Source organism: Plectropomus leopardus, chromosome 9 (genome assembly GCF_026936395.1).
Source record: "Plectropomus leopardus strain MGB_pleo_1.0 chromosome 9, ASM2693639v1, whole genome shotgun sequence".
NCBI classification, from domain to species: domain Eukaryota; kingdom Metazoa; phylum Chordata; class Actinopteri; order Perciformes; family Serranidae; genus Plectropomus; species Plectropomus leopardus.
In genome coordinates this window covers 32,583,258-32,609,466 of record NC_142184.1, presented here as the reverse complement: position 1 = coordinate 32,609,466, position 26,209 = coordinate 32,583,258, and the positions used below count along the sequence as shown (strand labels likewise).

The 26,209-nt window shown below is 41.0% G+C and overlaps 1 protein-coding gene across 17 annotated transcripts in view; it reads left to right on the top strand.

Annotated features, from left to right (window-relative positions):
* The window catches only part of agrn (agrin), a 355,349-nt gene that overhangs the window by 225,835 nt on the left and 103,305 nt on the right, over window positions 1-26,209 (top strand). For all 17 annotated transcript variants that reach the window (XM_088082543.1, XM_088082551.1, XM_088082544.1 and 14 more), the window contains 3 exons: window positions 3,870-4,094; window positions 7,940-8,164; window positions 14,316-14,522. In XM_088082543.1, the coding sequence (XP_087938669.1) occupies window positions 3,870-4,094; window positions 7,940-8,164; window positions 14,316-14,522 (657 nt within the window). The remainder of the gene's footprint in view (window positions 1-3,869; window positions 4,095-7,939; window positions 8,165-14,315; window positions 14,523-26,209) is intronic.

The following is a 26,209-nucleotide window of genomic DNA, read 5'->3' as shown; positions in this document are numbered from 1 at the left end:
TCTGCACTAACGCCCCATCGAGGCTGCGCTTCGTATCCAAATCGGCCCCTGTTAGCATTCAAATCAGGAGCCCCCCCACCTCCCCCTTCCTATTCTACCTAGCTCTTGCGCTCCTTTCTATCGCCCCCACCTCCTCATTGCTGTCAACACGCCAGCTTCGCTCGGAGGAAAAGAAGGCTGAGGGGAGAGAGAGAAAGCCCGGCTATTATTTAATAAGATCAGGAAAGTGCGAGGAGGATGCTGTTTACTGTCACAAAGCAAACAGGGGCTCTTCTCTGCAGGTGAAGAGTACCGCCGGGCTTCTCCCTCATCTTCCTCCTCTTCCTGAGCTGCCGCCCCCACCTTAACAACCACCAATTTATGGAAACCACAAAGCGCTCTGACAAGGCTTCTTGTCAGGACACCTCCTCCCATTCCCAACAGCAGGTGCTTCAAAACAGCATGCCTGAAGGTTATTTCCACTAGTACTGTACACTACATAACAAGTACTATTTTATAGTTGTGTGTAGCTTGTGTGTAATTGCTGCTGCTCTGATTGAACATGACCTTTTACCTGCTCTAGCAGATACAACAAGGTCATTACTGCAGCGCTGTTTTCCACAGGCTATCAGTGTCTCATTGTTCATATGATTAGACTGAAATTAGAGGCCAAGTGTCCCAATTGCTATCTAGTCCACATCGGCTGCCATTAAGCCACCATCGATGGCTCACAATGACTTATGATTATGATTCCAGTGAGCCATTGTTACTCACCTTACAGCCCACAGGCCATATCTGGCCCCTGAGAGGGTGCTGGGTGGACCCCAAACCATTTTTTTTATTTCACAATTTTTAAAATAGGGTTTCACATTGGAAATTGTTTTTGTCCTTTTAGCATACATAAGGTGACAGAGTTCATAAAACAGCATCAATATGGAGCTTTTTTGTAATCAAAAAAGTGCAAGTGGGGGTTCCTCACGCAACCCCTAACAGAAGCCCCTAATGCCCTAAAATCCAAGGAATTTCCTAAAATCTGTCCTGAAATCCTCGAAACATCCTAAAACCCTAGCAATGTCCTAAAATCCTATAAATGTCCTGAAATCCCAGAGATGTCCTGAAATCGCAGAAATGTCCTAAAATCTGAGAGATGTCTGTAAATTCTACAAACGTCCTGAAATCCTAGAAATTTCCTAATATCCAAGAAACATCCTTAAATCATAGGAATGTACTAAAATCCTAGAAATGTTCTGAAATCCCCAGAGGTGTCTTAAGAGCCTAGAAACATGAGTGGGGCTGCTGCAACTGGCCCCTGGCATCCTGTCATTTTGCATAAGTGGTCCTCAAGCAAAGCAAGTTGAACATTCCTGCAGTAAGCCATTTTCCGTCACTCTCCCTTAGCTGGAGCTGTAATCTAGTACTTGATTTTGAAGTTACTTTTGAGGTGTCATAAATTAGGCCTGGAGTCAGTTCCGGCTGCAACACAGCACAAATATAAAATGAATAAAAGAAAGTGTTCGTTAACGAGTCTCACGCACCGAACCTCAAAAAGGACTTGACAGGAGGGAGCGGAAAAAGAAAGGGAGGAGAAAATGTGTCATGAAGATGAGGAAGGCGAGGTGGGGGGGTATCCTTTGATCAGGAGCACTCCTCGTAGCACTCCTGTCTCCTTACACATCCATAATATATCTCTGCAGACATCCCAGTCTCTTATTAACAAGCCAGTGCCATTCCATCCTGAAGCACGGTAACGGATTTTCAAAAAGAAAAGAAAAACCCGAAACAGGCGCCTTTGTTGTCTTTTCTTCTGGAGGGGCGGAAGACAAACCGAAACAAAATGCGAAGGAAAGAATTTATGATTCAATATATGCACTCCCCCTTTAAATTAAATCCATGTTGGTTGTAACAAAAGAGGGGATAATATCAGACATGTGTAAATATTTATTCTAAAAGTGGCAGGCTTAGGAAATGAGAGGGCTGCCGACGCTCTGCTTCTCTCTCATGGGAGAGCATGTTTGTCCATGACAGTCATAAATATGTATCATGCAGTGAGATGACAGCGATTGTAATCTGATGCCCGCCTTTTGTCGAGCGTATGAAACCCAAGAAAGGCGCCCCCATCAGTGGCGAACGCGGGCGAAATTAAAAGTTGCACCCTGTCCTATCATCGGAATGAGTCACTCAGCAACAAGTGGCGCGCTGTTTAATTAGAGTGGAAACAAAGTCCTCGGGGGGGGGGGGATACCTCTCCCCGCTCTTGTCCCTCCTCTTTCTCTCTCTCTCTCAGTCTCATTTGTGGAAAGGTAAATATTCCGAGGGTCGCTTTTCAGCCATAGCGATTAAAGCATGCTCGAGCATAGCAATACAGAATGTGTTGTGAATGCAAAGCTCCTGAATCAATTCGTGCTGTGCTGCGAAATGAAACGCAACTTGTTTGTACGAGCAGACAGCTGTGGCGGTGCTGTCTTTACCCAGGGGTGTCAAGTACTTCTTCAAACCCAGAACAACTGCGCCTGGCTTCCAAAAGTGCATAAGCAGCCACTTAAATGAGGTGGCCTGTCATCTATGATGCACTCAGTGTACAGTAGCAGCGAGTGTACCGGAGTACAGCTGTTGACAGTGTGAGAACTGCTATGCTTTGAACATATAAATGCAGATAAATAGCAAATGTTTAGATAAAGAATGTAGCCACTGTAATGTATCTCATTGGTTTTTGGACTTCTGATTTGAAGCCACAATTGGCATTTTGGCTATTGCCATCTTGGATTTTTGGAGCCAGAACCCTAACGCTAGCTGCTAGCTTGGTTAGTGCGAGCGAGGAGTGCTGCAGGGGTGGCAGTTTTACCAACATGCAAGTTTATATTGCGAGGGTTCTTTTAATAAAAGGCTGTTGGGATTTTTACATTGGATTTTGAATTATTGCAGAAAATTACCCCTGTGGCAAACAAGCGTTTATGATACTTACACATTTTTTTCAACAATATAATCTTCATAAATGAACACAGCTTTTAAAATTGAATCATAAATGCAGTTACCACACATAAAAAGCTTACGTTAGACTACAAAACGAACTACAGCATGGTCACATGACTTCATCCTCACCACCATAACAAAGCTGTAAGGCAGCGTTCAGCATGATGATGCTCTGTAGTCTCATGTAGCCGCTTGTTAGCGACACTCCTATTTTAAAACACGTAAAGGCTTGAAAATTTATGAGTGGGGTATTAATTGACATATTTTATGTCAAAAAATGAACAAAATATAAAAGTCTCTTAAGCTTGGGGTAACCATGTTAACCACAGACCTTATTTAAGGCGTCTAACCAAAAACTCATTGACTCAGAGTCTTAGAGTGCTGAAGTGCTGACTCTTTTAAAGGTTTTAGGACTCATTATTGCACTTTATTTACAGTTATGATACCTGTGATAATGGTAACCATTTTAACAAAATATTCTCAGACAAAAACTTAACATCCAATTTCATAGAGGGTCTTTTAGTACAACCAAATGCTGAACAAGACTTTATTAGATGACCAAGTGTTACAACGAAGTTTCATAAACTGAAAACACACTGAAATAGCGACAGTTACATGTGCACCTCTGCTCTGTTAATCTAGAGCTACTTTAAGGTTACATTACCAAACCAATATTAGCTTAAAGTTATGCAGAACTTTAAACCTTAATAACACACCAAACTGTTTTGTACCAGGTTGTACACATGTTTATTTCTGCTGTAAAGTTTAAACTTTTTTGTTTTGTTAGAATCTATGGGGGTCTAATGGGACTGACTCCCTCTTGGAGCCAGCCTCAAGTGGCCATTTGAGGAACTGCAATTTTTGGCACTTATTGCTTGCCTTTGACTAACCCCTCTTTTCTTGTCTGTCCCGACCTACAGCTCTGAAGGACCCCTGCACCGAGGTGACCTGCAGTTATGGCAGCACCTGCATCCAGTCGTCAGACGGCTTGTCTGCTAAATGCATGTGCCCTCTGGGCTGTGAGGGCAAGCTCGAGAAGACGGTGTGCGGCAGCGACGGAAAGGACTACCGCAACGAGTGTGAGCTCCATCAGCACGCCTGCAAAAACCAGAAGAACATACGGGTGCAATACCAGGGGCACTGCGGTGAGCTCCCTCCTCATATTTACTTTAGGATTCTTTTTATTGATTAATTCATTTGTGTCCAGAAAAAAAAGATGAGAAGTGTGCATTGCAGTTTCTCACAGCCCAAGATGCCATCTTTAAATAAGTCTGACAATTTATTAGATTAACAATGATACTGTATATGCAAGAGAAAGGCAAAAAAGTCACTTTTGAGTTGCTGATATCAGCCTATTTTTCTGACATTTTTGCTTGATAAATGACTCGAATTACTGCTTTTGTTTCTCCTCTACTTTTTCTTCTCCTCTTTTCCTCTCTCCGCTCTGTTTACTACCTCTGGCTTTTGTTGTTCCTCCTTCACAAACCCCACTTACTTACGGCACGCCTCTGCTAATTCTCATTTTTCATTCAGGTTGCATAGCTCTCACGCAGGTACTCCTGCGGTGTGAATTGTTGTTTTCTCTAAGTAGGTCTTCAGAGCTGTCGTTTTCGTCAGGCCCGGCTTTTGCGCTCATCCTTGTTATCATCAGGCGATAGTTGTTTACTCCCAAGGCGCTCAACTTTGAGGTTTATTTTGTTTGTTTTGAGCCAGATGGAGGGAAAGAAAGGCAGACACAAGCTCTGTCTCTTAGCAGCGGGAGCTTGCAGGAGACCGAGAAGGGTGGCGGGGGAAAGAGAGATGGATGTGCAGGTCTGCCGGCGGAAGGTTGGTCGTATAAATCCAGCCCGAGTCGGCCAAAGTGACCTGAGTTGCCCTGTCCTCCCTAGAGAGAGCGGAGGCTCAGGGAACCAGTCAGCACCTGATGGCCCTCTAAATCTTCCTGCAGCCATTTCGTCTAAAGCCTTAGCTATTTCAAGTCGCTACACTGTAAAATCTGACAAGTTGATCTTACTTAAAATAATCTTAGAAACCGATAACCCTGAAAAACAAAAGTAACCATAACTGCAAATCTTAATTTATCTTCACTTTTTATCTAAGTATTAAGTTTACTTGAAATTTAGTTATATTTACTTAATTTTGTGAAGTTGTTGCACCTTCAAAGTGACAAGTGAAATTACTTTGTTTTTCTAGGAAACCGATTGCCTTGAAAAATGTCAGCAAATTTAACTTTTAGTCTTAAGGTATATCTACTTTATATCTGATTGTTGAGCTTACTTAAAATGTAGTTCTGTTTACTTAATGTTGTTAAGTTGTTGCAACTTAAAAAAGACAGGTTTATTTGAATTAATCTCTCTAAGTTTAATCCAGTAAACCAAGTTAATCAGATTTAACTTGATCGTAACAAAGTGTATATAGCCAATGATGAAATTAGGAGGTCTGTGAGTTCTTGTTTTCTTAACATGTCAAGAATTTGACTATATATATATGACTTCACTATAAAATCTGACAAGTTGATCTTACTTAAAATAATCTTGGAAACTGATTGCCTTGGAAAAGAAAAATAAATATAACCATATATTTGACACATATTTATGTTTACTTTATATCTTAATGTTAAATTTACAATTTAGTGGCAGTTCCTTAATTTTGTAAAGCTGTTGCAACTTAAAAATGTCAAATGAAATTACCTTGTTCTTTCTAAGTGTTTGCAACTTCAAAACTTAACTTGATCATCACAAAAATGATTTTGCTGATAATGAATTTAGGTGATCTGCAAGCTCTGTTTTTTTTTTTTGTTTTTTTTTTTTTACATGTTTAAGAAAATACAAATTTGATTAACTAGTTTGCAGCCAGCAGAATACAGATATATAGCATGGGACTATGATTTACTGAAGTTGCTAAAACTTTGAAAATGTCAGAAAACTTTAAATTGCAACAACTTCACAAAATTAAGTAAAAGTATAACAAATTATTAAGTAAACTTAACAATTAGACGTAAAGTAACCTAAATTAAGATTAATCGTTGTATTTACTCAAATGTAAGTAAAATCAACTTGTCAAATTTTACAGTGTAGTTTACGGCCAACAGAGCACAGTAAACTTGGTTTACTAAAGTTACTAAAACTTTTTAAGATTGATTTAATTAAATTTGTAATTTAAAGTTGCAACAGTTAAAAATATTACAAAACACTTTTACAATTAGATTTAAAGTAAACATAAACTAAGATTAAGAGTTAAATTTACTCAAATTTTCAAGGCAGTCCATCTCTTTTAAAGTAAAATTTAGCTTGTCAAATTTAACAGTGTATTTTGCAGCCAGCAGAATACAGATAGCACAGACAACTTAGTTTACTGAAGTCACTAAAACTTAGTAAGATTGATTTGATTAAACTTTAAACTTTTTAAGTCAATCTTCACAATATTAAATAGCCTACATATAACTAAATTTTAGCATTTTTTAGGGCAATTGGGTCCTTAGATTTAATATGAGCTTGTCCGATTTTTCAGTGCAGCCCTGGCCAAACAAATGCAGTTGATTTATCCAAGCTGCTCGTTTTTGCAGCAAACAGGCCATTCTTTTTGTAATTACCCTCCTTGCTCAGCTAGAGGAAAGCATGGATCCTGGAAGCTGTTCTTCTCAGTTAATGGGAGGTAATGGTCTTTCTCTCAGATAATGGTGTGGCTGGCGGGTGAAGCACTGCGTTATGCAGAGACGCCGCGTGCATTACGATAAACCCCCTGCTCGCTCGGTTGCTAGTCTCTGCAAGCCTTTGCATTGTGCTGATAGAAAACAATCTGAGGCCTGGCCAGAGCTGGCCGTGGTCACTCCGCCTCCCGGCCCTCTGCAGCCAAAGCACTCTGTCCCTGTTTATGTCCCCACATTGTTGCTCTTTGTATCCCAGCCAGAGGTCTTTGGAAACCATCTCCCCTTATTCTCTTTCTATTCCTCTGTACTCCTTTTCCTGATGATAGGGTGTTTCATCCTCGGTGTGTTTTGAATGACTCGCCGGTAGCTTGGCAGTGATTTGATATGTCACAGCACTACATAAATCCTTTGTCTTCCCACATGCTGAAAGCGTGGCGGGCAGGATAAAGCTTGGGCTCCTGTTTCAAGGAGTAACACCCGCCCCGTCCTACACATCCACAAACCAATTCCATTATGATCACGGACTGATACGGCCGAGTGTGCCAGGCCGACGCTCCCCTGGAAGGAGGGAGGTGCCAGGGAGCAAATCAAACCGTCCGTCTCTTTATCCATTTCCTTGTCTCCCCTTCACATCCAAGGTCCCACTCTGAGCTGCTCTCAGCTGCTCGGCCACTGATAATATCTGTGGAGCGGCAGTGATGGAGGATCATGCCTCCTCTTCCCATTCTAAGTCTCCTCCTTTTTCTCTTCTCTTCTCTTCTCTCCTTGTCTTCTCTTCTTCTCTCATTCACTCCTCCTTAACCCTTCTCTCCTCTCTGTCTTTTCTTCTCTCTCCTTCAATCCTCTCCTTTCTCCTTCACTCCTCTCCTTCTCTCCCCCCCTTGTCTTCTCTTCTTCACTCCTCTCCTTTCCTCTTCTCTCCTCTACTTGTCTTTTAACAAACAAAAAGTTAATGCATTCAACCTATCTCGAGATGATAATTTGGCCTGAAAAAACACAACATTATTGTTGTTTACTGCAATTTAAAAACAGGCAACAAAGCTCTTACAGGAACTATGAACTTTGGAAGGAATTAAACAGTTTCCAGTTTTGAGCCAATTAAGCGTGGACACATCGTTTCTTGTTGTATTTTAATCTATGTTTTTGGTTTGCCAAGGTATTGTTGTTAGCTTTTCCACAGAGGACCAAAAGATGGACAGAGCTATGTTTGATTAAAGCTTTCTTGTTCCATCCCCCAGGGTCTAATTAACATAAACACATTTTTAAATGTTATCTCACAAACAATACTGTTCCCCTGCCATGCTGCGGTACATATTCATGAAAGAGGCCGTGTCTCCACAGACCCATGCAAAGACAGCGAGAACAGCCTGAACACCATGTGCAGGGTGGAGGCTCTCACCCGCCGACCCCTTATCATCGGCCTGCCGGAGTCGTGCCCCCTGGGTAATGAGCCTCTGTGTGCCAGCGATGGCCAAACCTACCCCAGCGAGTGCGCCATGACGGCAACGGGCATGCAGAAAGGCGTCAAGCTCAGGAAGATCCACGTGGGACGATGCAGAAGACTGGGTAAGGACGGTTAGCTTTGTGGCTTTTATCGTGAACTGAAAACCAGAGGTGGGAGTAAGTCAAACATTGGCATGTCACAAACAAGTCTCAAGTCTTTATGTTCAAGTTTGACCAACAACAGTGACAAGTCCCAAGTCACTAATATAAGCACATAGATAGTACATAAAGATCATTGCAACAACATTGCAGCTCCCCAAAGTGAAGCCAAAACATCTTGATCGCCACTTGGTGGCTGGCTGCAGTATCGGTCATAAACCCCGCCCAATCCACGTTAGCAGATGGGACTTGCGGACATACTAAAAACTCAAAGTATTCATCAAATATTTGTTTCTGTCATTTCAGGTAGTTCAGCTATGATGCTATGAAAAAAGGGAATTTGACATCATGATTAACAGCTGTGATTTCCAATGGGTGTGCTCGAGATTAATGGTGCTGCTTGGGATTGGTCAGACAAGTCAATGGGCTTGAAGCAGATTTTTCTTTAATTATTATTATTTTTTACCTTTTTTTTTATTGAATGCACGATCATTACAAAAATGCATACAGATACATACACGGACAAAGCAAACAATGCAATAAATAATTTTATAATTTTAAATAATTAATAATTATATAACTTTTAATTTAATGAATACATTTTAAAAATATACATCGCAAAGACAAAAAGTAAAAAGAAAACAAAAATAATAGAATTCATGTTTCATTATGCTAGGTTACATCACATTGTCAATTACTTAAATCTCCCAATAGCTTTTTTGTTCCCTACCTTAGCTTACAAGGTGCTATATTGCAAAAAGTTATTAAAAGAGTGCAGTGCAATTCTTATAAATGTTAAATTTTCAAAAATAATCTTATTTCCAATTTTAAACTGCCTTTAGTAGCATGTATCCATTTCAACATTTTCAACATTTTTAAAAAGTTTCTTTTTAAGAAAGTTGACATCAATCCAAAACATTCTGTTGAAAATGTATTGAAAAATAAGTGACAAATACTTTTCCAGCTCACAAAAAGTGAAAAAAAAAAAAAAAAAATCACATTTATAATCAATTTTCAACTTGCAGCTGATGATAAATTCGGTGTAGGAGCTCCAGATGCTACTGTGACTCTGGCCAGGAATAACATCACCAGTATAGCAAATGGATTAAGCTCAATTAAAATGAGTAAAAAAAGGTTAATTTACTATGCCTGCACACAAGACTGTAGGTTGATAGTTGGAAGTCTTTTGTGTATGAACATCGGGACATCAACGTCAGGAGACTATGGTAAGTTTAAATAATTTAATAATGGATGTAATGTAAAGAATTCACTTGGAGATGTTATAGATTTACTAAATCAGTTTCAATGTCTTTATTTAAACTGTTAATTGCCGTGAATCATGGCATTGCGGCCTACTGCAAAGCTAACAGCAGCTATTCAGTTATATATACAAATTCATGCATAGCTTAACTTTGAGCTAGGCAAACGGCAGCTAATCAGCACACATTCAAACACATCACAATGCTAATCACTAAGCTAACGGTAGCGATTAGCAAGTACAAACCCAATACAATGCTAGCTGCTAAGTGCTAAGCTAGTGGGACCTATTATCACCTCAAGCAATACACTACAGTGCTAACTGCTAAGCGCTAAGCTAGCAGTTCCTATCAGCGTTTGAATAAACCCAATACAATGCGAACTGCTAAGCGCCAACTTAGCCGGACATGTCAGCATTTGAATAAACAATACAATGCTAGCTGCTAAGCGCTAAACTAGCGAGAACTATTAGCACTTCAATAAACACTATACATTGCTAACTGCTAAGCGCTAAGTTAGCTGGACATATTAGCAATGAAATAGACATAATACAGTGCTGTGAGTGCTAAATTAAGTGGTTGGGTTTTTTTTAATCTGAGTTACACCAGCACAAGATTGCATTGGCTGGATCCAGGGTATTTAGGCTTCATTTTTGTATAATGGAGATAAGTGGAGACACATCATTTAGCTTTATATAGAGACACTGGTTAAGCAAGACAGGTCAAGTCATTTCTCAGGTCAGCAAATCACAAGTCAAGCCATACAAATTTCTGATGATTTGATCAAATGTTGGTTCACTAACTAATGTCTTATCAGCCAATAAGTGAATACATTATTTACACAGATACATTCATGTGACTTTCTTTGTGGGGTTTGTAGTGACAGATAAAGTATGATGGTCATGTCACAGATTTTGAGCTGCAGACCTCACTGTTCTCTGCTTAATGCCATACTTATAAACAATATAATCCTTGAATCCAAATTGTATTCACTATATTTCATGGATCTTGGAACAGCCCCCTCCATGACAGCTGCCTTGTGTACTAATTGGCCTCCGTTGGTTTGCCACTTCCTAGTAAGTTGCCAGGTTTGCATACATTACACTAGAAATCACCCAGTCATATTTCAGAAACAAAATGTAACTTCTCAATATCCTGAAAAATCAAATATTTGATTGGAATAACATCAAGTCCTCTCAAGTCATCCATCTCAAGTCATGAATACCAAGTGAAGACAAGTCTTTTGTCATTGGTCATCAAGAAAGTCTCAAACACTCAATGGTATGACTCAGGTGTGACTCCAGTCAAGTCATGTGACTCATGTCCCCCAACTCTGCTGACAACTTATGAATGGGTATTTAGCTGTAAACAGAAAGATAGTTTGGATCACTAAATACTACGGTCAATACCTTTTTGGGAATCAGTAAATCTTTGCAATGGGGATTTGCCTCACAAATAATTTAATAACTTTTAACCTTTAACTAACCTTTGAAACCTGAAAAAACTGGCTTTAAAAGTAAAAACAAATTCCCGCCAAGCTACTCATAATATATTTTGATATGTTTTTAAAAGAAAGCAAATCAATTGTCTGGGGTTTTGGAGGTTTAAATGCTATAGTGAAAGTGTATAAGTGAAAGCATGCTGAAAGATAGATATAAAAGTTAAACAGGGTCTGATATGAATACAAAATCTGCCTGTCAAATTGGCTGGTGAGTCAAAAAGTTAATTTCGGACACTGAAAAGAAAGAAGGAAAAAGTCACACTTTTTTAAAAAAAAAAATTATGCCCTACCCTTAGTCAACTCTTCGATTATGTGTTTTTGTTTGTTTTTTTCCTTTTCTTTCCAGTTGCTGTAAATCTATTTGCTGTGACCACAACGTGCTTAACACTTAACATAACATTGCACAGCCCAAAATCGTCCCTAGATTTAATCTGTTATAACCAACGTCTCCACCTGCCCCTATGAAAAGTTACATGAATACTATCGTGTTAAATGTATATAACATTAGATAAGATCACATGGGTCACCTGAACAGAAAAGGTCTGGATGGTTTTAAAGGATCAAACAAAGCAAAACACAGTCATGAAACCTCAGTATCAGCATCCACATAGTTCACATGCTTCCCTCCTTGAATTTGAGCAGGTGCAGGTGAGCTACCATTAAAATTGAACTCTGTAACTGTGCCATAGTATATAATGGCACAGAGATAAATGACTCTGAGGTCTCGGGGTCTGTATTGTATCCATGCTAGCAGTAGCCTCTTTCAGCCTGATAAGAGCCTCCAGGGCTGTTATCTGTGCTATTAGAACAGGGGGTTTAAGCCTTAGTCAACAAAGAGCTGTCAGCTCTTACTGTACGTCTGATAGCCATCGGAGGAAATCCAATTTTCCCGCTGTGTTGTCGGCGGGATGCCTCGCCAAAGCCGCAGCCGTGTTAGTTTACGGCAGTGATGTGCGGAGACCCCCACCCATGTACTGAGACCTCTGACAACACCAAAGACAAGAATAGATCGCTGCATGACGTCCTTTGCTACAGTCAACAATGAAGGCTGATACACACTTTTTTGACACACTCGGCTTCTCCCGTTCGCTCGGCTTGACAGGCTGATGGAGGAGTGTGAGGGCTTAAAATTGCACAAATTCCGGGCTGAGTAGTGAGTTTATGTTTGCATGTGTGTGTGTGTGAGAAAGTGGATGAACGCTTTTCCTTTCCCCCCCTTTTCTGCTGTGCCTTTTTCAAATGAAAGAATAATTCAATTTGAAACAGAGATCCATGAAATCATATCCCTAAGCAAATTACAAATTGGTATCTAATGAAAATGGCCATTTCGACTTGTAACCATGACATTGCACATCCTTGTAGCCCTCTCACTCAGATACAGCAGCGATGTAATTAAGTGTGGCATGACAGGCTTTTAAAGAAAGGAGAAGAAGGAATTGAATTGCTGTACAAATTTGATCCACTGATCAGGAATGAAATAAATTCGAAGCCTGGCAAGCGCCTGCAGAACAGAGGCCTGCTTCAAATTGGATTTTCTCACTTCAATAGCAAATTTGCCATTTTACATTACCAGTGTTTCTCTCTTTTTTGTTAATTTCCGTAGTAGATTTCTGCTTAGCGTGTCAAAATGTAATGAATGTAATAGTTTAGACCAAAACTTGACCCTAAAATATAATTCTGGAGTTTAGAGTTCGCCAATTTTATTAAAGTTATTGGGGAACTTTTATTATTAAAGTTAGATGGGAGCTGATCTCCAGTCAGTTGTCATGGGTTACATCAACCAAGGAACATAACGGCAGCCAGTCACAGTGTTTTTAAGTGGGATCTTATTCTAATAAAAGTTAAGGGAAAAGTAAGAAAATTAAACTGAAATAGAATTAATATCATCCTGAACCAACTAAACCACTGTACTTCAATGAAACCTAATATTTTGACTTTTTCATGATCCAGTCTCTTGTGTGGTAGAAGTAATAATTTCTGCCACAGTGGTAAATTACTCTCGCAGCTTCGCAGTGCACCTTAAGTTCAACAGAAAACATGAATAATGTTGCATTTCTAAAAATGAAGTCAACAAATTAACATTTTTCCTCAAACACCAATGATATAATGAAGATTCAAAATAAACAAAAACTTATACACACACTAAAAATGTCCTTTTTTGCATGTTTTTTTTGTATCTTTCCACCTGCAATCAAGGGATGGGAGTAACTCATGATACGATATTATCACAATGCATTTCTCATTTTAATGAAAAAAAAGATATTTGGCCCCATGCATGCACTGCAAAAGGAAGAATATGATGTCTTCCCATATAATTATGCAGAGGCTTGTATTGGCTTTAAATGAATTTGTCCAATCTTCTTTTACACTCCTACTTATAGGACCCTGTTGACCCTTAAAAAATATTAAAAGGCATTGCATTCATTAATCTAAAAATAAGGCCTTAATTGGTATTACAATGTCATACTTAAAATCAATATTTCAAAAGAATATGTCTAGACATGGGAAATGGGATTTTTTTAAAGAACTGGGAACACTTGTTTTTGTTTATTTGTTTTTTAAATATATGATTTATCAAATGCCTCTCACATCAGAATCATTTTACAGTAAATATTAGGAAAAGTTGTTCCTATCCCTTAGTAATTGATATTGGTCCACATTTGTTCTTCAATTTTGGCAACTGTAAAAACACATACATTTTTTCCCAAGTGGCTTTAAAGGTCTTAAAAAGTCTTAAATTTAACTTGCCCTAAGTTGAGGAAACCCTGTACTTATAAATGTAATTAAATTGATTGTTTTAATTTTGTGTTTCTAAGGGAATGTTCTGTGAATATTCTGTGAACAGTCCCTTAGACTCTTCTTAGAATGATCTCTTATTGTATTAATACCTAATTAGAAAACATGTAATCATTTCTGATGAGTTGTTAAAGCAGTTTCATGTATTCCTGAAAAAGGCTTAATAATCTCTGCTGCTAAAAGAACAGCTTTTCCATGCGCTACCAGTGGCATCAGTCCACCCTGACATGTAATTACTGTTTGGATGAAAACTGATTTATTTCCCCACGGCCGGACCCGCGGTGGCGCGCAGCAGGAAGAACAATCAGTTCAACACTTTGGCTAGCTTGAAATGTTGTTTTTTTACGCTTGCTGGGTACTTCCGTTGTCCTTGGCTCTCTCCTTTGTGGTGATCAGTCACACTGTTGCAAAATTGGCAGAAGAAAAGGCCTTATCTGTGTTTATACAGATGGGTGACAAATTAAAGGAAAAAAGTGAAGGGTTTGTCTTCATAGTCCCACGCAGAATTCAAAAAATCCACAACTCATCGCTTCACTCCTTCTCTCCCGTCTCCTTCTTCCAGAGGACTGTCAGGAGGAGTGTCTCTTCAACGCCGTGTGTCTGGTGGAACAGCTGAACGCCCGCTGCTCCTGCGACCCCATCGAGTGCGATGGCACCTACAAGCCCGTGTGCGGCAAGGATGGTCAAACCTACACCAACGACTGCTTTCGACGCAAGGCGGAGTGTCTGAGCAGGACCCTTATCTCTATGAAGCATCCAGGGCCCTGTGGTGAGTGGATCTGGAGGACAGGAAAGAGGCGCTTTTATAGGGACTAATGCTGTTTCCTCTCAAGCCTTCTCTGTCTCTCTGCTAATTTCAATGCATATTCAATGTGTTTTTCCTTCTCTATCTCCTAGGCTAACTGTATGTGCTTTAAAGTTTGCTGAAAAGTGTCTGAAATGGTTCGGTGATGATTTCTGAAAGGGGGGTTGGGGTATCTCGAACCGGCAGGACGTGTGTGCCTTCCTTATAAAAAGCCGTGCCTTCACTTCTCCACTCGTTCACCTCCCATCCATCCTCATCCCTGACACACGCGTCATCCCTCCATCTCAAACACGCACCCAAAATGAAACGTCACCTTCATGTTTCTTTCACCCGCTCTCTGTCTTCTACTGCCAGTCTTCCACTTAGGTGGCTTTTTTTCCCCTCTCCACTGTCTTTGTCTCTTTGTCTTGTGTTGCTCTTTCTTGTATAAAAAAAAGCTATTCTTTCTTGTTTCAGTGCGTCAGTCAGTCTGTCTGTCTGTCTTTGTCCATGTGGTCGTCTTCCCGGCTGTCTGGCTGCAGGTGGGAAATGAGGTCACCCAGTGGGCGACCTCATCAGGTGGACTCTGAGAGGTGAAGCCCTTCCCCTCGCTCCGAGAGGACCTAACAGGAGGGGTCTTGTACGGCCGTCTTTTTCCACTGGCTCCTTCTGTCTCTTTGTGTCATTAATGTCCTCTCCTTCTGTTTACCCTCCTGCAAAGATGTGATCCGTGAGGTTGGAGAAGTCTTCTCTTTCGCTGCTCTCTGTTTTTATCTCCTGTCTAACCTAAAAGAAATGCTTCTTCTGTTCCTACCTGCCTAACCGCTACTCACCTCTGACTCCTCTCTTACTGCATGCAGTAGTGCATGTCAGCTCCTGACCTCACTGCCTCCCAATCAATCCCTCTCTCCATCATCTCATCAAAGCTCGCAACTACCCAATGAATGCACAAAGCTCGTTTTTTAGCATCTCTGGCCATAAAAGCCACACTACGGTCTGAGTTTGACTGCTTGCAGTTGAATACTTAAAAATCTCTTACATAGGATCGTTTAAGTTTTAGAACAACTTAGATTAAACTTTAAATTTAGATGAGATCTAATCCCCCCCAAAAATGTTGACATTGTATGTTTGTGCAAACCATGGATATGTTACATATGTTCATTAACATGAGCAGATATGTTGAAACTTTACGTGTCTACAATGTTGTGGTAAACGTGCGGTTAGGTTTAGCCACAAAAATGTAGGTTTAGTTCTTTTGGAGGCACAATTCCGGCTGGACACCCAGCAGTGTCTCTATCAAATCCAACCGCTGTTCATGACACCATCCTGCCTGGGAAAACAACAGCTTTTCAAGGCACTATCCCACCTGGAAACAAAGCAATATCTCAATAAAAAAACAAACACTTTTCACGGTGCTATCCCCAGTTGAAGTACAGTGACGGGCCACTATAAAGCAACCACATTTGGTGGCTAAAAAGTTGCAGAAAATCCCATATATCTGATCCTTTTAGGTTCAGATTGAACTGAAAAGAAACTAAGCTTAAATTTATTAATTCCAGTGAGATCTTGGACTTAGAGTTTCAACAACACTGTGGTTAGTGTGGTAAGGTTTAGGCACAAAAACCACATGGTTATGGTCTGAAAAATATCTATCAAGTTTTGGCTCAAAATATCATTTCATTTTTCAAGGCACAGTCCTTCCTGGAAAAGCCGCAATGTCTGGGTGATAAACAACTGCTTTTTAAGGTACTATCCCACCTGGAAACAAAGCAAAGTTTCTGTTTGTTTATGTTGTTGCCTAAATACCTTGATTTCGATATCGTGACAATATTTTAGGATTCTTGCACATGATGTTTACACAGTGAGATTTTTGGTAAATAATAATCAGCAATGTTGATGTAGTGACTATACTGGTGTCACTTTACTGTAATAAAGCCTTTAAATCCAGGAAAAGACAACACATACAACATTACAACATCCAAAATCTAAGACGATTCCTCATATCATGATATTAATATAACATCCATATACTGGCCAGCTCTAATGCAGAAATTAAAAAATGTGAAGCCATCATAAAAAGACCCACTTGGCACTGTTGTGCATGGATTATTGCTCAATTTTTAATGCCATGTTCATCCTAATCAAGCATATTTCCTGTGGGTGATTTTTTCTTTGTTAATAAACCTCCAAACGCATACATTCAAATCTGTTGGGTTCTTTTGCTTGTAAAAGCTGCAATTTTCAAAGAATACCCTTTGAACTTGTGCATATTTTTGAAAAATGAGCGTAAACTTTTGATCTGGCTTACTCCCCTTTCATCAGGATCCTAACAACCCATTTTTGGCACTGATCATTGCTAAAAACCTTTACATGATGGATCCATTAGGGAAATCTGTATTTATTCTGTATGCTTATTTCAGGGCATGACATATATAGTTTATTTGCCTCTCCAGTGGTATTTTGAACGTGATTTGAATGCCTCATTTTATGTGAATCTCCTGCTGAATTAAAAGCATCTTTGTTTTTTCCCGTCGTAACCCGGTAACCCAGCATGCATGATAGAGCCGGAGCAAACTGCTTGGTGCTGCTTGCTGTCACATTGCCTCAATCAACAAATCCACACAGCAGACACGTTGTGTTATTCTGTCCAGAGTCGCTGTCCACATTTTCATTGCTGTTGTGACAGAGGCCGATAAAAACGAGCGAGATCTGTCCATCCCCCAGGCGTTTGGGTGGAGCTGAATACCAAAGTTATCTCCAGTTGTCAGCATCGGGAGGCAACCAGCACTCATTAGCATTATTCGTCCGTGTGAGCTGTGCATAAATTAATGGCAGTTCAAGCTCTTATGTGTTTTGCTGTGTTTCATTATTTCTGGCAAATGGTGTCTTAGCCCCCCCGCACCCACCCCACCCACTCCCTCATTTGTTTAGTTATTTTACTTTCTTTCTCTCTCTTCATCCTTCCTCCCTTCCCCTTCGCATAGCAGCCGTCAGCGACTGGTAGTATGTTTCTTTAATGCATTTTTATTGACATTTGCATATTTTTCAAAACAGAGCGCCACGAACACCCGCCCCCCTCTCGATTCAGTTTTAATTAAACATCAAAAGAGGCAAGCGTAGGTGCCCACAGAGACTGTTGGTTTAGTCAGACAGATGATATGCATGCAATGGGTGTGTGTGTGTGTGTTTGTGTGTGTGTTTGTGTGTGTGTGTGTGTGTGTGTGTGTGTGTGTGTGTGTGTGTGTCCATGCACATCTTAGAACTTACTTTCTTCCTTTCTGTCTTCCCTCTCCTTCCCTTATGTCCTTTCAATGTTATTCCCAGTGATTTAGTACGGCTGAGTCCAGATTACATAGAAATCCCTCCTAGTAATAGCACTGTCCCAAAGACTTAAAGGAATAGTTCAGATTTTTTGAAGTTGGGTTGAAAGGGGTACTTATCCATACACAGTATATTACATATAGTACATGTCATTTGGAATGCCCCCAGTTTTGGAAAACAGGCTGGAGTCCAACATGCAAGCAAAGCAATGCACTGCTGTAGATGGGGGTCCGCAGCAAAACATCACCTTAAAAAAGTCAAACAGGTTCTCATCCTTAGTCGTCACACATTGCTGCTTTGAAGTTAGCATCAGCGTCTGCATATTACGTTCTAGGTATCCTTCTGCGTCTGCTATTCACGTTCCAGGATGCCAATGCCATGATGTCAACACAAGCACATGATGGGATTACTCTGCACGTGGTTGTGTTTAGGCAACAAAAGCACATGATAACCAACGCCAGGACATCAATAAACACACACGCTGGCACAGATGGTTAGGTTTAGGCAAAAGAGCCACATAGTAAGGTGTAAAAAAAAAACAACCTATCAAACTCAGACGGGAAGCAAACACTGGACTCCCGCATTAAAATTCCAGGGGTTGTTGGACCCATCCACCGCCCCTCCCTGTAGGAACCTTCATGCTCCTTATATTACATCTTCACCGGCAGAAATTCAACCTGACGCCGCTCAGCGGCATATTATACGGATGCGACAAGTTCCATTCAGCCTCCTGTCTGCATGTGATGCTGCAATGGCAGGTGCCATCCAGCGGCGTATAACACCACTTACACTTCTGTCCAGACATTTTCTCAGCTGATGCCATCCAGCAGTGTATCATGCAAATGCAAAGGTGGCTTTTGGTGTCGGGATCTTACACTGAAAGTAATGCAAAAGCGAAGTTATTTGATGACTTCGGAATAAGAACAGGCTGAAAAGTCCCAGCTAAAAAAATTGGATGCCAGTTTAAGTGAATGCTAAATTGAGAATATTTTCTCCACTTTACCTTTCTGACAGCCCGTTTCAACAAGGAGGCTGTTGCAGTAACGCTCTCAGTCTCTCATCAGTACTTTGGTCAAAGCTACCAGACTCCACTGAAACTAACTTACTGACTGTTCAATGCAGTGGCAGACCAGCAGCTCCCGTGTTAAGAGCTAAATCACTGTTTTTTTTAAAAGGAGTCTGGCTTTGAAGAGAGCAATATAACAGCTTCATTTTCAAGTTGAAAATCATGTCTGACATTAAGGTTAAAGACAGACATTTAGTGTTTGTGATATACTGTCTATGGATGACTACTCCATACAGCCTTACCTCCAAAATTCAGAGCTGTCCCTTTAAGATATACAAACCCTCCAAGACCCCCAAGGGATGGATGCATACAGTGTGTGCTTTTTTTTTGTTCCAAAAAGACTGCCTTGTTTGAGATCGATCAATAGCCCGCACTGATCACGGGAGAGGAACACACACTATATACAGTATAAGACACACACACACACTCCCATTGTGCTCTACTGTGCTTGTTCTCTTACAGTGACTGGCAGTGTCAAAAGATTCCCGCACAATGACCGCTGTGTGCTCGCCGTCCACTCAGGCGCAGATTGTAGGCTTCAGACAAAGTTCCATACATCTGAAAAGGAAGAGTTTGATCTATTAGATTATCATTATTTGATAAATAACGATCTCCATCTTGGTTTCATTGGCTGAGTGGTGTGTCGGGGCGGGGTGATCGATCGCCCCTGCCAGCTGTCAAACGAATGAAATGCTCCAGTTCTGGCACCGCCATAAATCTCGTTTCATGTGGGTGACGGCGCCTAATGTCACCCCCTCCCATGTCGGCGCTTGCCTCCACAAAGAACGGACATGCAAAGAACGCAAGTCTTTAACGCCCTGACTGCTGTCCTCCCCAGAATAATTTGATTGATATCTAAAGCACATCAATTTAGAGATGGAGAAGACAGTGGCGTTTAGCTGATTAACTTGCGTCCGGACTGCAAATCTTTGAGACGTCCGAGAACACATAAGCCTGACTGTGAGGGATTTGCTGGAAGTGAATCAGAGCGGGCTGCTGGGAAGGAAGGTGAATTGGTCCGCAGCCTTGGATTCTGAGAAAGATGAAAGGTGTTTGTCATCACCTGAGAACATGATGAGATCACACAGCTGTTCGCACAGCCACTGTTATGAAAATCATCCGTTGTATTTTCTCTGGACTTTATTCTGATCATGTTTGCCATCATGATGACTGCATTGGAATTTCTGTCAGCCACTTAACTATAGAGCTTTTAAAATACCATGTTGCTGTTCTCCAATACGCATTGATTAAAGCAGCTTTCAACTTTTGATTGCTAAAGAAGCTACTATCAGGCAGAGTCTTATTAATATGCAAGAGATGTTTATTGCGGTTAATTTATAACCGACTTTAAATCCATACAGATTGTCTCAACTGGACGTTTCACAGTGAGAATAGAATTTATTTATGCTGAAGCAACAAGGTCATTTTCTTTCCCTCCCCATATGATGTCAGCACAGCAGGGTATCAAAACACAAAACAAGGAAGAGCGTGTGCAGCGTTGGATATTGTTGTAGTTATATTTAGACGATGAAGCAGTGAAGGTAGGTTGGCACCCTGATGTTTTTAAAGGCTGTTCTTCTTTCTTCTGTGCTTTTTTGAGTCCCATGCAACTGATTGGTCAGTTTTTTTAATGTTCAACCTAAGTTTTAACCCGATTAGATTAGTTTAGAAGCATCTTTTGGATAGACTGGTGATGGAACCCCAGATCTGGTCTTGCCCCAAGCTCAAGAGCTACTTGGATTGCATTTTTCATTTGTACAGCAGTCTCTCTGCAATGGTGGGTTGCTTGACGACCATATTTTTTAGACTGGTGTGTCACATTCTACGTATCGGACAATCACAAAAGTCGTAAAACAGGTTTTTAAACAGAAGAAAGCAGCACGGAGGCCAGTATAAATGTTATGATGGTTCCTTCTTTTTTTCATCTCTTACTTGTTCAGTCTCAATCTTGCGCTGACTAATGTGGAATGAAGTTTGAGCACTGCTTGGGCGGGGACTGATATTTTGGATTTGTACGTGATTGCATCTTGCTGGTTAAAAATAGCGCTTTCGCCCAGGGAATGCATTTCCATCACTGCCAATCTGAGCAGGAGCTGATAAATACCTGTGACTACTGCAGAGTCATTTGACCTGGGTGTGAATGCCCATTGTAACCTTTTTCATGACATACAAAACCCATGTATTAGCAGGTGTTAGTGTGTTTTTTGTCCAGTGGGAAAGGGTCTTCTGACTCCTTCCCATGCATTACAATAGACTCTTATGTTTGGTATTTTGTCATAGCATAATGGGTTTTTTCCTAAAAAGTGGAAATCACTTTCCCCTTCTTGCTTTGAAAATTGGATGAATGACATGGCTCCTTGTTTATACCTTTAAAGAATTTGGTGTACTCCAATGACAAAGCTCTAAGATCTTGGGACCCTTTATCGCATATATTTTCAATCTGATAATTGACTGTATCAGTCTGTATTGTACCTTAGTACTCAGATTTCTAACCTTTGTCTTGTGCCATTTTTGTGCTAACCTGGTCTTGGTTCCATGGTCTCTATTTCTGCCTTTCAATCCACATGAGAACATTTCAGGCATCGTACGGACTAAAAGGTATATGTGCACTTTTTCTGTGAGCTGGCAGTTATAATAGTCTATTTCTACATTTTTGTTTTCTTGTGTTGTATAAATGGAAAATTTTCATAGATAATAAAGGGAGAAAAAATCCTTGGGATGGCTTTAGAAAAAGGGCTATTGTAAAAGTTTTTTCTGAAGGCTTCACATAGTCTTTCAGTAAGGGATACAAAAGTCTTTCAAAATAAAAAAAAATCTTTTAAAAATGTATTTTTCAATAGCTGAGACTACTTTTATAATAAAAGTGTTTAATTAAAACTTTTTTTTTTGTCTTGGCCCGAGTTTATCCCTGTTTACTTCCTGCCCAGATGGTTTTTATTCCAGCAGCCCCTTTAAGTGGAGCTATTTCAGAGCCTACTCAGTAGTACTTTGAATCAGTGGAAGCAGGGGTGTGAGGTGGCTCACCACAACTCTCTGGAGTCTGTTGATGTACTGGCCTCAGTCTAGTAGTAGTAGAATAGAAAGAAGAGAGTTTCTAAATTGGTAGTTAGGCTGTTCATAAAAAAAGAAATACAAGCAAAGCGCGGCTTTTGAGAGTGGGGACGAGGATAATTCTGTAAAAACCACTGAAACACACAGTTGAGAGGAACACATTGTCAGGCAAAATGGGGGTGAACAAATGAAGGAGCTAGTTTTGCGGACAGAAATTCTTTATTCACAGCTCTTTTGTCATTTCATGTGCACGCAGCCGAGTGTGTGTGTAGTGCATGATTGCGAGTGTAGAAAAACTCATGGAAGTGCAAGCGAGTTGCTTGAAATGTGTTGCCTGTCGCCTCCGGAGGTTAACACAAAATCACTCAGCGGCAGACACATTGTCATTGACAAAGAGCTCTGCAAAGCGGGAAAGGAAAATCAGTCACCTTAGGTGTCAAGACTCTGTGCCGAATATTTTATCATTTGCATGTTTATTTGATTAGCATCTCTGCCGGCTGCAGTGATTGGACTCACAAACAGTCGTGGAGCTGGGGTATTTAAGTCAGCCTGAGATCACCAGCGCTGTTTTTCCTAATCAAGTTAATTAGAGGAAGTGCCGTGGGAGCCAGATTGACAGCAGCCAGGGACCGCCGGTCCACTTACTGCGGCCCGCGGGCTGTCATCGTGAAGAAATTGCAGAGAAATCTGGGTCAACAGGGTGCCAGAAGTGACTGGAGGCATTGTGGGCGCACGCCGACGGGGCTGTGATCAACCGCAATTTCTACATTTTTCATTTCATTTCCTGTTTCTTCTTATCCCTTCCTCACGCTGCAGCTCATGACTTGATTGGAGATGCAATAAATGTCGAGCGCTCCGTTTCCACATATGTTTTCTTTTGCAGTCTGAGAAATCATTTTTGAAACTTCCTCTGGCAACCCAATGACAAAACCACTTGTTTGGATTAGACGGTGTTTAGATGTCGTGTCACCTCTGATAGATACATGTCACAAGATCAGGATCCCAGCTTGCCTTTCTTCTTTCCCCACGCTGTTTTTGCTTGTCTCCATTTTGAAGAGCAGCATGTTCTTAGTTGTAAATGCACAAAGAGGCTTCGATTCACCCCCCGCCTGTGATAAGTGTTCAGTGGTAGACAGACACAGCCCGCGGGTATGCCTTTTGCTGTATGCTAATATAGCCTTTTCTCTGCACCTCCCTCTCCCTCGACTAATATGATACATAAATGTTTTTAATGCGAGGGAGGCAAAGGGAGTCGGATCAAAGCCCTGCAGGTGAAGAAACATGGAGGGCGGGGCTTGCTGCAGATTGGCCTTGCCCCATTGGAGTCCTGTGTTGTAATGGTTTGCAGTAGTAGGTGATTCTCCCTGCCAGTTGGCTACCACGAACATCACCTGGATTACACTGATTCACTGCCCTGCATAATATGGGGAGCGATTTGGAATTGCACACAGACCCGAGGGGGGAAAAGTCCAATTAACATATGTATGAGCTGAGCGGAGATGGGAGGAAGCTCTCGCCAAAATAATCTCCCAGCATTTTGCCGACATGTTACGGGGGGTTAACACTGTACGCCTGCTCACTGCGGCAACCACACAATCACAGCCAGCGTCCTGACGGAGCGCGCTGTGCCATCACAGCGACCTAAAGAGGGGTTGTTAAGAAGTTACACCGTGTCCTTGCTACTTTACCAGTCAGATAACACCACTAAGTGGGCAGTAATGATAGCTCATCTGGTATGAGGACATCAGATGAACAGGTTCCCTCAAATTTTTTCAACATGGCCAGCCGGCGCCTCGGCTTGGGTGACTTGACACAGCACGGCCTAACCTGAAGTAATCCCCTCCGAGCCCTGAAGCGGGGCCATGCCATTAAAATACCACACTAATTAAAACAGAAGAGTTACACAACAGTTGGCAGGAGAGGATACACTGAGGTGACACCCAGAATGTAATGTCCAGAAACAAGAAAGGTACAGAAACATAGCTGAGTGCACACTAGCAGAGCAGAATCCATGATTAGAAAGAATTATTCATATTTTCTTTTTTTTACTCTTTCTCCTGACTTTCCCCCAACAGCCACAGCAGACCCCTCATTGCACCTGCTCAGCCACTAAAACAATGCCTTGGCTACTGAGCCCATGTGTTTGGCATTACAGATGTTCCCAGTCAACTGTCAAGCTAATTTTCACATAGAAATAGCTTAAACCAAGCGACGTTGATTTATTGTGGACCTGGCTGACAGAAACACTGATATATGCATGAAGAAGATGTATTTAAGTGTCTGGGAGGAGACCAGGGAGAGAGACAGAGCTGGAATAGGCTTGTGAACACCATCCCACAAGCCTTAGTTGTGACAGGCTGCCATTTCAAAGCTTCTGCCTGCATCCAAGAGAGAGGAAAAGACAGCTTTCTAACTGTGTCATAAGATTTTTACACTTGGGGAGTTTTGTCTTTTTTTTCCTCGCACCCTCTCCAGTTAATAAATCAGGCAGATTTTTTGCCCCCCAGAGGTAGAGGATGATAAAAAATTAGTTTTGGAGGGGAATTTTCTTTCATCTTTTTTATGTGTGTGAAACAAAGAGAATGGGAGACTAAGGCGTTATCGGAGGCTGCAGTTGTGTTTTAGGAGCCCGTCCTTGGGAAGTGGGCTGGTGAACTTTTATGGAGGCCAAGGTTGTACAGTTAAGCCTGGATCACAAGCTTACGACTGTCACGCACGCGCTCGCGGACACACGCAAAGAGTTGAAAAGAGATCACGGGGAATCAATTGTTTTTGAAGGCGTACCAAATTAAGCAGCACTGAATGGCTTACATATTTATGTGGCACCTCCAAGCTCTTTTGAAACAGCAGCTTGGCATCAAAACACAGAAATCAGTAGCTGTTTTCTGCCTTCTAATCTGAAACATTCACTTCCTGAAATGGGACAGTCTGTCTGTGTCCTTGCTCGAGATCTGGAAAGATTTCTTTTATCACAGCCACAACTTAGTGAAAAAACAGTGGGAGGTAGTGGGCAACCTGCACAATCTACTTTACTTTGGCTTTTAATATCCACCTCATAGGGATTGGAATTGAGAACTGGTTTCAGTTGAGAGATGGTTCCATATTCCACAGGAATATTATGACTCAGAGTTTATCAATTCCTGTTATTGATGCCGGCATGCATATGGCTATTATTATACAATGGGGACTTGTGCACAGACATAAAAGGCCCTCCATTGTCCCGTGGGCAAGTGCAACTTGCTGTTGTTTCTCCTGACATAGCTGAAGGGACCATATTGCATAAAGTACTCATCTTAAGTCCTATAGATAAACTGTCGAGATAGAAAAACTCTAAATATGTATCACGATGATTTCTTTCTTGCGACATCTTCAAAATAGGTGTTTAGGATACGACTTCAGATTTCCATTTTATAAGGACTTTTGGGGCTCTGTTATTTACATGATGACTAAGCCTAAGCCTTTTGACTGCAATAACAGCGACACGCAGAAGCTCTGGCATGGGGCCCCCTTAGCCCTTGGGTCCCTGGGCATTGGCCAGGTAGGCCCCTTTTCATAGATACACCATGCTGGCATGTTTATCTGACAGTTGAGCATAGCAAAACAATAATTTCAAACTCATGCATCTATACTGTTTGAAACTTCATGGCATAAAAGAAGATGCAGTCAGAAGTGTGGCTTCATTAAATGAAGATAGATAACATCAGTGCTGCTTGTAATGCAGAGTTTTATTTGTGGCAGCCTGCCACGGTTAAAACACATGCCACGTAGTATTGTTTTTTTGTTTTTGGATCATTAGGAGCCTTATTACAATATATGCATGTCAATCAGGTATTCATTACACCACACTCTGAGCGTAGAGCGTACTCTGGGCACAGACAATGCAGAAGAAAAAAATCTAAAAATTTGCTTTCAATCACCTCTGCAGTAGCTGCTCCTCTTATCCATCGATCTGATCCACTCTGACTGAACGGATGAATATCCACCCTGTGACTCAAACAACTCAGACAGCTGTTTAGGAAAAAAAAGTGATGTGTTCTGCCTGTGCTGCATTCACAGACCTGCAAAAATGTTGTCAGCTACCACTAGAGATAGCTTCTAATTCAGTTGTAAACACTGTAAAATCTGTAAATTGATCTTAAGTAAGGGTGGAAATATAGGCAATATGCTGAACATTTTGCCAGTAACATGGGCTTCAGTTATTCTTTATTTCAATTATTTATCATTTTATGCACAA